This window comes from Amphiprion ocellaris, chromosome 13 (assembly GCF_022539595.1).
Source record: "Amphiprion ocellaris isolate individual 3 ecotype Okinawa chromosome 13, ASM2253959v1, whole genome shotgun sequence".
NCBI classification, from domain to species: domain Eukaryota; kingdom Metazoa; phylum Chordata; class Actinopteri; family Pomacentridae; genus Amphiprion; species Amphiprion ocellaris.
The window spans coordinates 9,178,729-9,191,437 of record NC_072778.1 but is presented as its reverse complement, the minus strand read 5'-3'; the positions used below and the strand labels follow the sequence as shown (position 1 = coordinate 9,191,437).

Below are 12,709 nucleotides of genomic sequence, written 5' to 3'. Positions count from 1 at the left end.
GCTGACTGTAGTTGAATCTTGCAATGTCTGGGAGTGATATGATGCATCTGAACGCAAAGCTGAAAATCAAAACTCCAGCGTTCATCTCAGCAGTGCCTGCAGAAATCAACAGGCGACAGTGCGCTTCATCTTAAGTGCTGATGTGTGTTCACGCCCAGTCAAGCTGAGGGGAATCAAAAGACACTGAAAGATTAAGGAGGTCAGGTTTTCAGCTCCACTGAGGAAGGCAGGGAAAGAGGCTTTACCAGCCATTGACCGCCATAGAAACAGGATAGACTGCTGTCACGGAGACCATGAGATATATTATAGTTGGATGGAGGATTGGTTCAAGCATCCGATTTAGACATTTATCCTCAAAAAATGGTTGAGAGATTGATTTTTTTAAAAATGTGTTATTTTTCAACATTTTGTTTGCACTTTATTATCAGCTATTGTATTGGATTTTGCAGTTGACCCATGCTGTTCAACCATTTGAGTTGAATTTCAGTGTATTGCTATGACAGCAATAAATCTTAGAGTCATCTGCAGGCTAATAGTCTGTCGAGGTTGTGGAGATCATATCATCACAGCATTGTCCTATCTCTCTATTGAAAGCCCAGTCTCTCAGACCACATGAGAAGCTAGGCAGTCAGCCAGAAACACTTATCATCCTGTCATCCGTTTTTCACGAGCTTCACAGCTCAATTGTACTTTACACTAAGCATCCCAGAGAGCTCGGAGATTTGGGACCAACAGAGTGATCTCAGTCTAAAGTGAGTCTGAATGGGTTTGGCAGCAGAAAAACCTTAATAACATGGTCCAATAAATATACAAAAATAAATGCAGAAAGGAAGCCAATAACATTTTGGACAAGATTTGTGTATTTGTTGTGCAACCACCATGTCATATATGCATGACTTGTCAGAAAGGAAAGTTTGGTTAAGCTGGTGTGTTCATGTAAAAGCTGTCCCAGGTAAAAGAAAAAAAAAGTACATTGGCTAAACAAAATAAATTAGTGACAGTATTTATTTTACACCATCAGACTATAAATGCAGACTGATGACCCAGCCGAGTGTGCACCCACAATCATGAACAAGTTGTTACATAGGCGGTATATATAAATTATATGTGTGCGTGTCCCCATTTGTGTGCATTTTTCATTGCGTTTTGAGGGACCAAAGAATATCAACACCTATATAATTTACTTCAACTGCATCCTAAAGAATTACTTAACAGGTAATTGTATTAACTTTATTGTATTTTCATACACTGAACTGTAAGAGGCTGTTGTCACATCCCTAGAACAAAATCGTCAACCATGAGACCAGAAGCAAGAATTACTTTCCTGTCACTGGCTCACTGTCACTAAATTATTAAAAACATAAAAATGTGTCCGTCAGGATAGAAATACCTGCAGTCAGCGCGACAGTAGCTGTCTAACTAAAATATAGGACAGGGTTATGTGGAAACTGGAGGTGACTGCACTTAGAATGTCATTAGGTCCTCAAGATGTCTAGAAATTAAATTGCTTTACAACTGAATGAACAACTTCTCATTAGTTGGAGTAAATAAACTCCAAGTAGTCATGTGTATCATCTCTTTTTTTGTCAAGGCAAGGAGAGTTTATTTGTATAGCACAATTTATACACAAATCAATTGAAGGTGCTTTACAATGGCAAAGAAACGCATTCAGAAAAATGATTTAAAGGTCGATGTACATTAAAATCATAGAAATAAAATGTAAAAGTACAATTTAAGATCATAAGTGCATTAAAAGACAAGAAAATAGATTGAGCATTGAAAAGAAAGCTGCAGTAAACAATTTTGTGTTTGTTTTTGTTTTTTGTAATTTCTTAGCCAGTAAGCATTGGTACATATCTGGACAATCATTATCAGAATCATGGGGTTTATTTCTACCTGCAGTCATTAATGTTCAGCTTGTTGTGCAGCTCTAGATGGCACACAAAGATGTATCAGCACACTTGATTCATGTTGCTATGCATGGGCAGTTTTATTGACAGAAAGAACATAAAAAAAAAAACATCTCTGGCCTTTGGTCATCTGCACCTTTGAGAGCAAAACCAGTGTCATCTGTCAGTATTCCTGATACGGTCTGAAAAAAATGCTGGGATTTAATCAACCATGAGTGAGAAAATTTGGAACATTAATGATTAATTGAGACAGGTGATAGCTTTCATGTCTACATGTCACAGTGATTAGGTAATCCCCAGATCTAGCAAATCAATTGAGGAATCACATATCAAGAGCAGCTGCCTAAAGTGGAGCTCATCATAGTGAAATGAGTGTAAATTTTACCAGCATCTGGCAGGTGGTTAATAATAAAAACCTTAAAATGCAGACTGAGGAAAAAAGGCCTTTGTAATGAATAAAGATGAATTACAGAAATGTGAACATAACTGAACACTTACCAGCTTGCCTGATGAACACACAGACAGATCAACAGGAAGGCAAGTCAATATACACTGCATACACTGATTTATTTCCAGTTTTTCTCAATGGTACACCTATACCAGTGGCTTTTAGTCTTTAACGTCATTGAGGAGAAAACCACTCATGACTCAATGCTGCCACCTACTGCCACAAAGACACATAGACCAGACATGATGTTCGAGACTCTACAACGTTACATAAACCATAACTAACAGTGACGTCATTTGTATTTCACAGCAAATTATACTGCAGTAAATACTTGTGTGGAACAGTGAGACACAGGTTATATATTACTACATGCAGTGACACACACATAGTACAGTAACAGAGCACATTTATCTATTAGTTTCCTTTATTAGTTAACCGGTGAGTGTTTGACAGGCTGATGCACCTTTATCTCCTTAAAGGAAACAGTTGCTCCAGTCACTGTTGATGAGGACGACAACTCTAGAATAGCAGAAAGTGGAAAACAGGAAAATTGGGTGCAGCTGCAATTACATCAGTTAATCAAATACGATCTGTGCACAATAATATTAGACACCAAGAGAAGAAGTGCTGTTTGTGCAATTATTTGTATGAAATGAGTGCAACAAATTGTATTTCTGAAGCTGCCGTTGTGCTGGCCACAGATGCATGCAATAATTTCCCTCCATACAGTTTCAAAGCAAGCAATAGAGCCTCAGCTCCTCAGCCATAGAACCACCGGCTGAATATATGATCGTACAGAGAGAATACACTAAGCCGTTAAGTAAACACACTTCCTGCAGTTTCATCATGTTAACTGTCACTATTTACCCCAAAAAGCTGCTGTGTCTAAAGGATGCATTTGAGGACAGAATCAGTATGCTCTGCTGATTACTGCCGAGAGAAAATTCAAGACTCGCTGCTTACTAGATGTGGTGCCTCCGCTTGAAGGGCTGTCAAAGCACTCATCACCCTGGCTGGGTGGTGCGAGATTATTGGCTGACAGCTGACTTCGATTAGGCTTCACTTTAAAACGCCCTGAAACCAAACCAAAGAAAATTGTCAGAATTCTCTCAAAACAGAAAAATGGATTGTAAACTATAAAGTGGCCATGTTGCAGATCATGCAGTTTTTATATCTAACCCCATATACTAAACTGAGTATGCCACAAATATGTCACTCCATGTCTGCCCATATGGTTTGTGTTTGCAACTATTGTTTTCACGGTCATAATGAAGCACATTATTGTAACTTAAGTCTTGACCCACCAGGGTTGAGAACCCTCTCCTCAGCTTTGTGCTCCAAGTGTCTACGGAGGATGACTTCAGCCTTCTTCTGGTTTGTGCATATGTCGGGCTTGGCCATGATCTCCGTTATTGCCAGATTGTTTTTAATGGCCTTCGAGGCTGTGGAGCGAGCCAAGGCAGGCAGAAGCTCCTGGTACTGTTGGTCAGTAAAGTCTGACTCTCTGTTCTGAACATCACTAATGCTGCAAAGGGAGACTTAAAAAGATTACAATGCATACAGGTTGTATTGCTATATTTATATGGCATATAATATTCAGTTTCATTTGGAATACAAAGCAAAGAAGTTGTAATAGCATTGTTTGTGATATTTTCAGTATATAAAATCTGAAAATGTAGAAATCAAAATTGTACTATACTGTAGCAAATCCCTACTAAAAATGTTTAAGTCAATTTAAATACTAATATTACAGACAGATATAAGAAGGAAACTTACCTGCGGTTAGTTAGAATAGTGTAAATCTCCTGCACCAACACCTCAGCTGCTCCTGATTTACAGTGGATTGTTCCATCAATGGCCTCTTTCATCAAGTGAAGACTCTGCTTTTGTAGAAACTGGAACAATAAACACTTGAAATAAGCACTTGAATGAGGAGGGAAACCACGTCATGAATCAGGTTCCCTGTGTACATGCAAATAATGAAAATATCGCAGTTGGACTCCCATGTCGGGTATTTTAGATAATTTTATGTTTAGGGAGTCAAGCTGTGAAATTGCCATTGTGTCCCCTGGGAAATTGTAGGTTTAGCAACATTCCAACATTTAGGCTGGACACCTATAGGTAGATTCATTTCTTCTATTCTAATTCAATTCTGTACGACAAGTAGGAGAAAATTAAACTAAATGGCATTCTGTACCTGTTCTGTGCATTTCAATCACATGCCAGCTGAGCTGAGTAAAGAGGCATTTCTTTGTGGCTCATGATATTTTTGGATATTTTCCTCCGCTTACCCGCCCAATCTGGCTCCAGTTCCTCTGCTTGGCAGAGAGTGATGTTCCTTTGTCATATGAATGCAATGGAAAGCTGACGGGGTAATAATGAGAAAATATCTCTGCCACAAGGTAACCGTTGGAAAAATCTCTGCAAATGAAGAATATGGATAACAGTCTGAGTATACTGACTCTAGCAGTGGAATCTACTGTAGGCCAGGCTTCACTGCGAGACACTTGGTTTTTGTATTGCTTGTCTTGGAATATTTATTGCTGCTGTCATGGTTTTTAATCCATCTCAGATGTCACTCTGGTGTGTTTTTATGATCCTTAATTATTGTCTTCATATTTCATCTATGCTATTATGTGTTCTGTGTGATGCTTCTCCTCATCACCTCTTAGTGAGGCCCTTTACAGGTTAAATAAGGCAGTCACACTTACAGTAGACGAAGAAATGTTCCATCAAAACCGGAAAGGGGTGATAGTTAACCTGTAGTTGCATGCTTTAAAATGAAAACTAGCCAAAACTAGTTAGCAAGGAATGTCGTAGGTAAAACTCAAGCTGTTCAAAATATGGTTCTCATGTAGATATTCAGTGGACTTTTATTCAAATAGACTAACTTTTCAGCATATGCTTGCCAGTAAAATATAGCTAGCTAATTTTCAAACAAGGGTTAGCAGTATGCTAAATAAGACAAGTAAAAAGCGTTTCTTCTAAAGATATCCTGGTTTCTAGACTCTAAGTTTCAAAACATTTTTTACCGTTGCAACTACAAAGTGTGTACATGTATACTGTAGGTTAGCTAGCCAGACGACAGAAGTCTTTGTAATTTACAAAATCCTTTTTCTACCTGCGTACATTCTTCGGGTAAAATGACAGGTCGAGGTTTTGCAGCCACTTGACGACTTCTCAGCGTTGTCTTTTTAACACTCTGTGCCTGATGCATGTTGTCTGAGGCGAGAGCAATCTACACACCGAGGTGAAGTTTGGAAATCAGCAAGTTCATCGTAACTCTTTCACATTGCACTGAGATAATTAAAGAGCTGACCAGCGCTGACGTTTTTTTGTTTATATCTCCATGACAACGACAGCACTTCCGGGTTCTGGTCATATGGCAACATGCAAACAGCGATGGTGGTTTGCTGCCCTCTACAGTATGTAATATTGATAAAACTGAATTCAATGTAAGTGATATTATAGAATCATTTTATAGTGTACAGTATATTAAAAATCTAGCAATCTAAGTCTGACTTTTAAGCACTTACAAGCATGAAGAAAAAGCTAATGAATGACAATGTAATCAAATGCAGTTGTAGTATAAATACATATTTCCACAAGTTGTGATTGTTAACAGACACTACTGACAACCACATTATTCTATTATAAACTAGAGCTGAACAATTAATTATGCAGAAAGGACAGCATGGATTTACAATTAGATAAATATAAATAAACCAGTGACTCCTCAGTTTAAGCTGAGTCAGATGTGCTGCATAACATATCCTAATTTGCCGCTTTTATGATTCACTGATTGCTTTGCTTCAAATTGTGATTATGGATTAGTTGTTCAGCCAAATTGTAAACCATGTATTAAATGTCTGTATACTGCTTATGAATCATTAACCACAAAAAATAGTGTTGGCATTGCAGCTATAAAACTAAATGATTCAGCAGAAACATTAAAACTCAGCTCAGTATAATGAAATAATATTTCAAACTGCAGATTATTACTTAAATATATATGATAATCTACCTATAATGTTTTAAAAGCATGATTCAGCTGTGGTATTATCAATTCTCTGAGCAATGATAAACCTTCATATTTTCTTTCTGACACTTCCCAGTAAGGTCAGCCTCCACACTCAGAAAGAATATTTCAAAGTACTACTTGCTATTATTTAAATGCATACTGTTATCCAGTACATAATGTCATAGGAGCATAGGAGGATTCAGTTGTGCATTTAGCAATAGAAATAAACATTTTCCTTTTGAGTCTTTCCTCCACACTTAGTAATCCAAGCTTAAACTTGTGAACTATGTTAGTGTTCAATATTTTTATACAGAATTTCCACCACATCATTCAGTAACAGTCAAAAAGAAGAAATGTTTGACTGTACCAGGTTTCAAAACATTTTTTAATAATCTAGTAGTGTGCAGTGCATTAGGTAGTAATGCAAAACTACAAATACTCATTCGTATGTTTTGTGCATTTATACAATGTTGTAATCTTATAATGTAAAACTTAATAATAAATTGTATCACACTCTGGTAGCTGTTGCAGCTATTAAGGCATCTTCTAAACACAGCAGAACAGAAAATACACTAATATGCATTATGTATTTTTTTAAACAACCATAATTAATCCAGGGAACACCAGGCCTAGAAGCTCATTTTAGCAGCATCTTGTGTCACATTCATCCAGATCCACACATCCACATATGGGAACCAGGCCAGTTCAACACAGATACACAATGAATGCTCTGTGGCTAATTCAAATTAATTGCCTTTGCTGGATTGGCTCATGGCTAATATTAAAGTTAGGAGGAGTTTGTGGAGTTGATGTGATGTTGGTGTGAAAGGCCTCTTCCTGTAAGTCCCATTTGGTTGTTCTTCCTGTCATTGGTACTGCAGGTAGCACTTGAGTCTATTGGGAAGGGGAAGGTGGGAAAGAAGGTGGAGTCTGTCACGGCCGACGCAGGTTCTGATGCACTGACGGCACAACTGGCTCAGGAGTCGTGGTGTAGCTGTGAAAAGGAGACAATTAGAAACGTGACTTAAGATTGTTTTAGAATGAATGCATAGATTACCTTCAAAAAAGCACATAGATAAGGAGAAGCACATCAAATCCTAGATAGCAAAGGTCATGGAGTGCATACAACCCCAAACAATAAGTCTACCTTCGTAGAGCAGTAGAAAGCCCTCTGTTAGACTGCTGGGTGGAGCCACATCGACTGGCCTCTGAAACTCTGTATTCCTGGCATTGATGTCTGCGCCAAAGTCCAGCAGCAGCTTCACTACAGCTGTGCAGTCTTTTTCTGCAGCTGCATGTAATGGAGAATCCAGGGATTTGCCTTTCTGTACGTTGGCACCTGTATGGAGTACATTTAGATGATCCATTCTCAGCACAGTCCAGTCAGAAAAACTTCAATGTCACATACTTTCACTGTTGAAAATAATCTTTAAGTGTTAGTATTTCCAGTCCTGGAGTTACTTTGTGACTACATTTCTTATGTACCTGCTTTCCCTCAGCTGTGCTTGACTAGCTAACTATTTCTCTGCCAGAAATGACTTTCGACATCCATGAAAAAATAAAATTGAATTCAGTACCTTCAGTCAGCTGTGGTAAATGTTATGGGAATGCAACTAAATTGAAAATGTGATCAGACAGTTGAGTACACTTGATTGTGATGCTGCTCCTTATTCAAATTACATGTATTCCACTTCTGTTAAGTTATTGTTTACTAAGCATATCTTTTCCATGTCATTATAGTCAAACATGCAATAACCATATTCATGTCACATTTCAAGTGTGCAATATTCTGTCAGTCATCTTTTTTAAAACTGTGCAGTACAACCTTATTTTGTCTTTTTTAAGTGTGCAATATCCTCATTTTTAGCTTTTAGTTACTGATCACAGGTGCTATTTTATTATTGTATGATGAGTGAGTGTATGTATGTTGATGCAGCATCCTAGTTTTATAGTATATTTTGATACAATGACAATAAAGCTATCTTTCTAACTAAGGCTAATACAAATAATCGGCACTTTTATTTCCTTTGTATTGAATTTCTCATTATCTAGTTGTTGCACATCTCTGTAGTTTACAGTTTAGTTTTTACATAACTGCTTATCTCCGCTTTAAACCTGTGTGCATGCATGTACTCTATGCATGTTTATTCCCTCGTGTGTTTATAATAAATGTGCTTGTGGCCATGTGTGTTCATCCAGGACTCGAGCTTGTCTGTGTGGAGATGTAAAGATCGACACGGCGCTGACCTTCCCTCAGGAGTTTCCTGGCACACTCCAGCTCTTGGCAGACGCAGGCTGTATAGAGCGCTGTGCCCAGGTGAGGAATGTCCATGTCCACATCTGCCCCCCAAGTCACCAGAGCCTCCACACAACCGTAATGACCTGGAAGTAATGAAGCGTGAAGACAGTAATCAGTAAGTGACAGTGCAAGATAATTCTCCAAGCTGTCTTCTCGGGTCGTGTTGGGATTTATTTTGAAGGCTGCTTTTCAAGGTGCAGGTTTGTCAGAAAGTGACACACGGCAAAGCAGAGGACACAAATACAGGTGGGAAGACAAGACCAAGTGGAACCTATAATAAAGACAGAATTATATCGGTCTGTTTTAAATGAAATATAGTTTTAAGATGGAATTTACTGTGAGTGCAACCTCTGACTTTTTAAGGATAATTTCTGAAACTCTAACGTTGGCTATTTACATTTAACTAGTAATATTTTCTATTCTATTCTATTTATCCAATTACATAACATGTATACTCCTACAACAATATGTGGTTGTAATATATGTCAAAGCAATCCATTAAAAACTATCGGATTTTAGTTAATGCAGAGCATTTTGTCATGACGCACCTTTGCTGGTCGCTTCGTGTATCGGTGAAGGATGGTATACAAGACTCTGGGGTTTTGCTCCATTTTCCAAAAGAATTTCAGTGCATGCCACACTGCCCACTGTACAGGCATTGAACAGAGGGGTGACTCCATCAATTGTGGAACCATTGACCTGTAAACACATTTTCTTTTTATTGTTATTTTTAGGCCTTGTTTAACCATGTACGTTGACTAATAGCAACAGCCTGGGGGAACAGTTGAAGGGGAACAACAACTTAATAGCTCTACAGTGACTGTAGATGGAGGGCGCCGCAATGCTCATTTGTTACCCCTACCCAGATTTTCCCAGCCATGGAAATTACATTTGACCTATGTGGCATTGCAACATTAAAGGGTCATCGTGCCATTATATGCGACTTACGTTTGCTCCTGCATCAATGAGAGCTCTGGCACAAGCAACATGGTCTCCCAGACAGGCCTCGTGAAGGGGTGTCACGTGGTCTATAGTCAGAACATTCACATTGTGACCCTGAAAGCAGAGTCAAACAGCCACAGATGTTAAACGGGCACAGGCATTTCAAGGGGCATTAAATATTCCATGACCTCTGTCAACCTCTGTTGGTGAAGACCAGGAATTGCAAGAACGTCACTAAAGCCTATCTCCGCTTTTAAAACCGACTGATCCGCTGCAGTGTAAAGTCGCTTTTCAACAACAGAGATTAATAACCCTACTAATTAAAGTGCAGATCCATTTGAAGGCTGGCAAAGAGCTAATAAATCACCCTGTGAAATCCTGTAATGATATCACGGCTTTGTCATGCGATTGTCTGACTTGAACAAGGAATTGTTGGCTTTGTCCCTTAAATGACATCTTCTCTTGTAGCGCAGTCTTTCATCTGTGAGCAGCTGAAAATGTAAGTGGAGATCGCAATTTGGATGTGTTCCTTGACAGTTTCTCTTTGGGAATGTCCTTTCTTAATAGATCCTATCAATCAGCACCTCCTCAAACCACCCTCACATTCTGTATATGATGGTCAGTGTGTGCATCTCCATCGAGTTTCATTAAAGGCATATAAACAAATGTGAGGATGCTGTAAGTCCCTGTGCATAAAGAAAACAATACAATAAGCAGAACATTGTAGATGTTCAGTATTGAGATTTTATTTTGACATTTAGTCAGCCGTGTTGCCTATTAAAACTTCCACCTTATTGCAGTGTGTGCCCGTATAAATCACTGGCAGCCAGACAGGAGAATTATCATAAACCTGTCACTTTAAAATATACTGTGTATACGACACTGTGAAACCGTATCTTGCCAGTTGGATCACAAACATTATAAGCAACCAATGAGGTGCAACATCATTATCCACAAAGTCATCAATAATTAATCTGGGCGTACTGTGTTGTTCTTGGTACATTCAGAATGTATGCCACATTGTAGCCTTGACCCTGCTAGTAATGTTATACTAATTTAATAAATCACCTGCGATAGGAGGTGGCCCCCTTTAAAAAAATCCCAGATAACTTCATAGGAACCGCTGAGTCTTATCCAAACGTTCATCTCTTTATCCGACTGGGAATCTACAAAGGTTCTGAACCTAATTTAATGACACAAGCAATGAGAACAACGGCATCCATGTGTGCAGGTAAAGGGATGCACATTACCCTCTGAGGGCATTATGTTCTCTTCACCTGTAAAATGAGGGTCCTCAGGGCCAGGAGGCGGCCCTGACTCGCAGCATCATGGAGGGGTGAACGGTCCGCCCAGGATCCTGTGACAGGAATAAGAATTCAGTGCTTATTTCTACCTGCATTTATTATTTACTTGATTCTGTTATTCTAAATCCCTTCCAGAAATAGAAAGAGCAGAACTCGTTTGTAATCGAAACTCATCCATTTACAGGACAAATTCATGTGAACTTTAGCAACCGGCTGCAACCATTTGAGGTAAATGTTAAGAAAAAACATATTAAGCACACCTGAGTCAATGTCCAGAATAACTGCGGATGCATTCCACACGTTATCATCATCATTATCCTCTTTCTCCATATTATTCATAGGACAGAGATAATAATCACCCTAATGTTTTCTATTAAATTTTCTGCTATTTTATTTATGCAGCCCATTTTCCTTGACTGACGTTAATTTGAAATATGGACATAAAGAAGCAGCTAGAGACATCAAACAGATTTCTTAGAACAAGGAAGACCATATCTACAGGACCGTGACTAATACCCCGAGCTCAGCTAATTAGTATTCCACAGAGTGGGTACACTTTAAATCAAACATCCTTTTGAATGATAGCTACAGATTATGCTGTCGCTGTGCCTCTCTTCCCCCAGAATGTGCCTTTCGAACCGCCTGTCCCTGAAAATGTGGAGTGTTGTTTTGGTTGCTGTCTGAGTGTGAGAGGGTGCACTGCATAGCTGGGAATGGAAACTAGGGCAGGATACGAGTGGGGGAGGAAGGAGGGGGGATATCATGACTGTGTTCTATTAATACATTAGAGAAAAAGAGCTGCTGGGCCAACAGTGTCTTCGTTTAATATTGAATGTACAGTTCTGGATTTATAAGTAGCTATTAAGCTAATGAAAGAAAAGTAGGCTATCATTCATATCTACAGTACGTATTAATGTGAATATTATTAATGCCTTTTATACTCATTGGATTAGCAATGTAATATTTATAGTTCATTTGTAAACACAGAAATTGGGAGTGTGTGTGTGAGTGTGGAGCACTTTCATTTGAATTTAGAGGATCCTATTAACATTTTAAATCTTACCTAACGTAGCAGAGGTAGAATATGTTGCTGGGTGGGTTGTGTAAACACAGCTGTATTATGAGACTGCCTTCATCATACATACATATCAATATGCTACAAATGACGCAGGCTTTTAAGACAAGACACTACCTTATGGAGAAAAAAAAACATGTTTTTAACTGGGTACTCACCGTGTTGCTGACCATAATCATAGAACTCTGCTGATATCCTGGCAGCCTCTTTACGGTTCCCACGGACAATGTAGAAATATGTCAGCAAGTTAAGAGAGATCTTAACAAAGAGTTTAAAGCAGAACAGTGCCAAGATGCTGAGGTAAACATTGGACAACTGGGTTGCGAAGGGCTTGTTGGTGAGTTCCGCTGTTGGGTCTGACATTTCCTCTGGCATGTTACAGAAGAGCTTTAGTTATGATGAAGGCAGGATCAGATGCCACTCCAAAAAGCACAAGAGAAGCCTACTTTTCTCCCAGTGTACTGACTGGTTGGCTGGTCCTGACAAAGTACAGGCTGGAAAAAATGCTCTGCAGCTGCTACTGTGCCTGAAAGCAACCTGCTGCAATGTTACTGTACACTGTGTGTAGGCGTGGGTGGTCACAAGTTATATAAATTTCAAACTTACATACCTGTTTAGTCACAAACGTGACATAACCTTTCAAAGTACAAAAGGGGGCTGGCGCACATTGTTTGATTCACAGCCTTTTATGGTGCAGACACAGTATTGTG

At 38.9% G+C, this 12,709-nt stretch overlaps 2 protein-coding genes across 2 annotated transcripts; both read right to left on the bottom strand.

The window, feature by feature from the left end:
- Positions 1-1,965: 1,965 nt before the first annotated feature.
- Positions 1,966-5,635, bottom strand: spata4 (spermatogenesis associated 4). Its single transcript, XM_055016882.1, has 7 exons — positions 5,605-5,635; positions 5,480-5,534; positions 4,650-4,779; positions 4,135-4,253; positions 3,663-3,883; positions 3,322-3,432; positions 1,966-2,877 (listed from the first exon to the last, which is right to left on the bottom strand). The coding sequence occupies exons 1-7, from the start codon at positions 5,633-5,635 to the stop codon at positions 2,786-2,788; spliced, it is 759 nt and encodes a 252-aa protein (XP_054872857.1). The 3' UTR covers positions 1,966-2,785.
- A 1,110-nt stretch (positions 5,636-6,745) lies between these two features.
- On the bottom strand, positions 6,746-12,563 carry asb5a (ankyrin repeat and SOCS box containing 5a). The gene is made up of 7 exons (XM_023298739.3): positions 12,158-12,563; positions 10,898-10,977; positions 9,627-9,734; positions 9,227-9,377; positions 8,627-8,761; positions 7,527-7,718; positions 6,746-7,373 (listed from the first exon to the last, which is right to left on the bottom strand). The coding sequence occupies exons 1-7, from the start codon at positions 12,372-12,374 to the stop codon at positions 7,246-7,248; spliced, it is 1,011 nt and encodes a 336-aa protein (XP_023154507.1). The 5' UTR covers positions 12,375-12,563; the 3' UTR covers positions 6,746-7,245.
- Between the last annotated feature and the right edge of the window lie 146 nt (positions 12,564-12,709).

What these genes read in the sequence shown, in the direction of transcription:
- spata4 (XM_055016882.1), bottom strand. Translation starts at nt 5,635, where the DNA reads ATGAACTTGCTGATTTCCAAACTTCACCTCG. An exon ending in ACTGGAGCCAGATTGGGCGG is followed by an intron (nt 4,254 to 4,649) that starts GTAAGCGGAGGA and finishes TTATTGTTCCAG; the next exon opens with TTTCTACAAAAGCAGAGTCT. An exon ending in GGAGAGGGTTCTCAACCCTG is followed by an intron (nt 3,433 to 3,662) that starts GTGGGTCAAGAC and finishes GTTTGGTTTCAG; the next exon opens with GGCGTTTTAAAGTGAAGCCT.
- asb5a (XM_023298739.3), bottom strand. Translation starts at nt 12,374, where the DNA reads ATGCCAGAGGAAATGTCAGACCCAACAGCGGAACTCACCAACAAGCCC. An exon ending in TGAGGACCCTCATTTTACAG is followed by an intron (nt 9,735 to 10,897) that starts GTGAAGAGAACA and finishes CTCTGCTTTCAG; the next exon opens with GGTCACAATGTGAATGTTCT. An exon ending in ACACGAAGCGACCAGCAAAG is followed by an intron (nt 8,762 to 9,226) that starts GTGCGTCATGAC and finishes CATTACTTCCAG; the next exon opens with GTCATTACGGTTGTGTGGAG.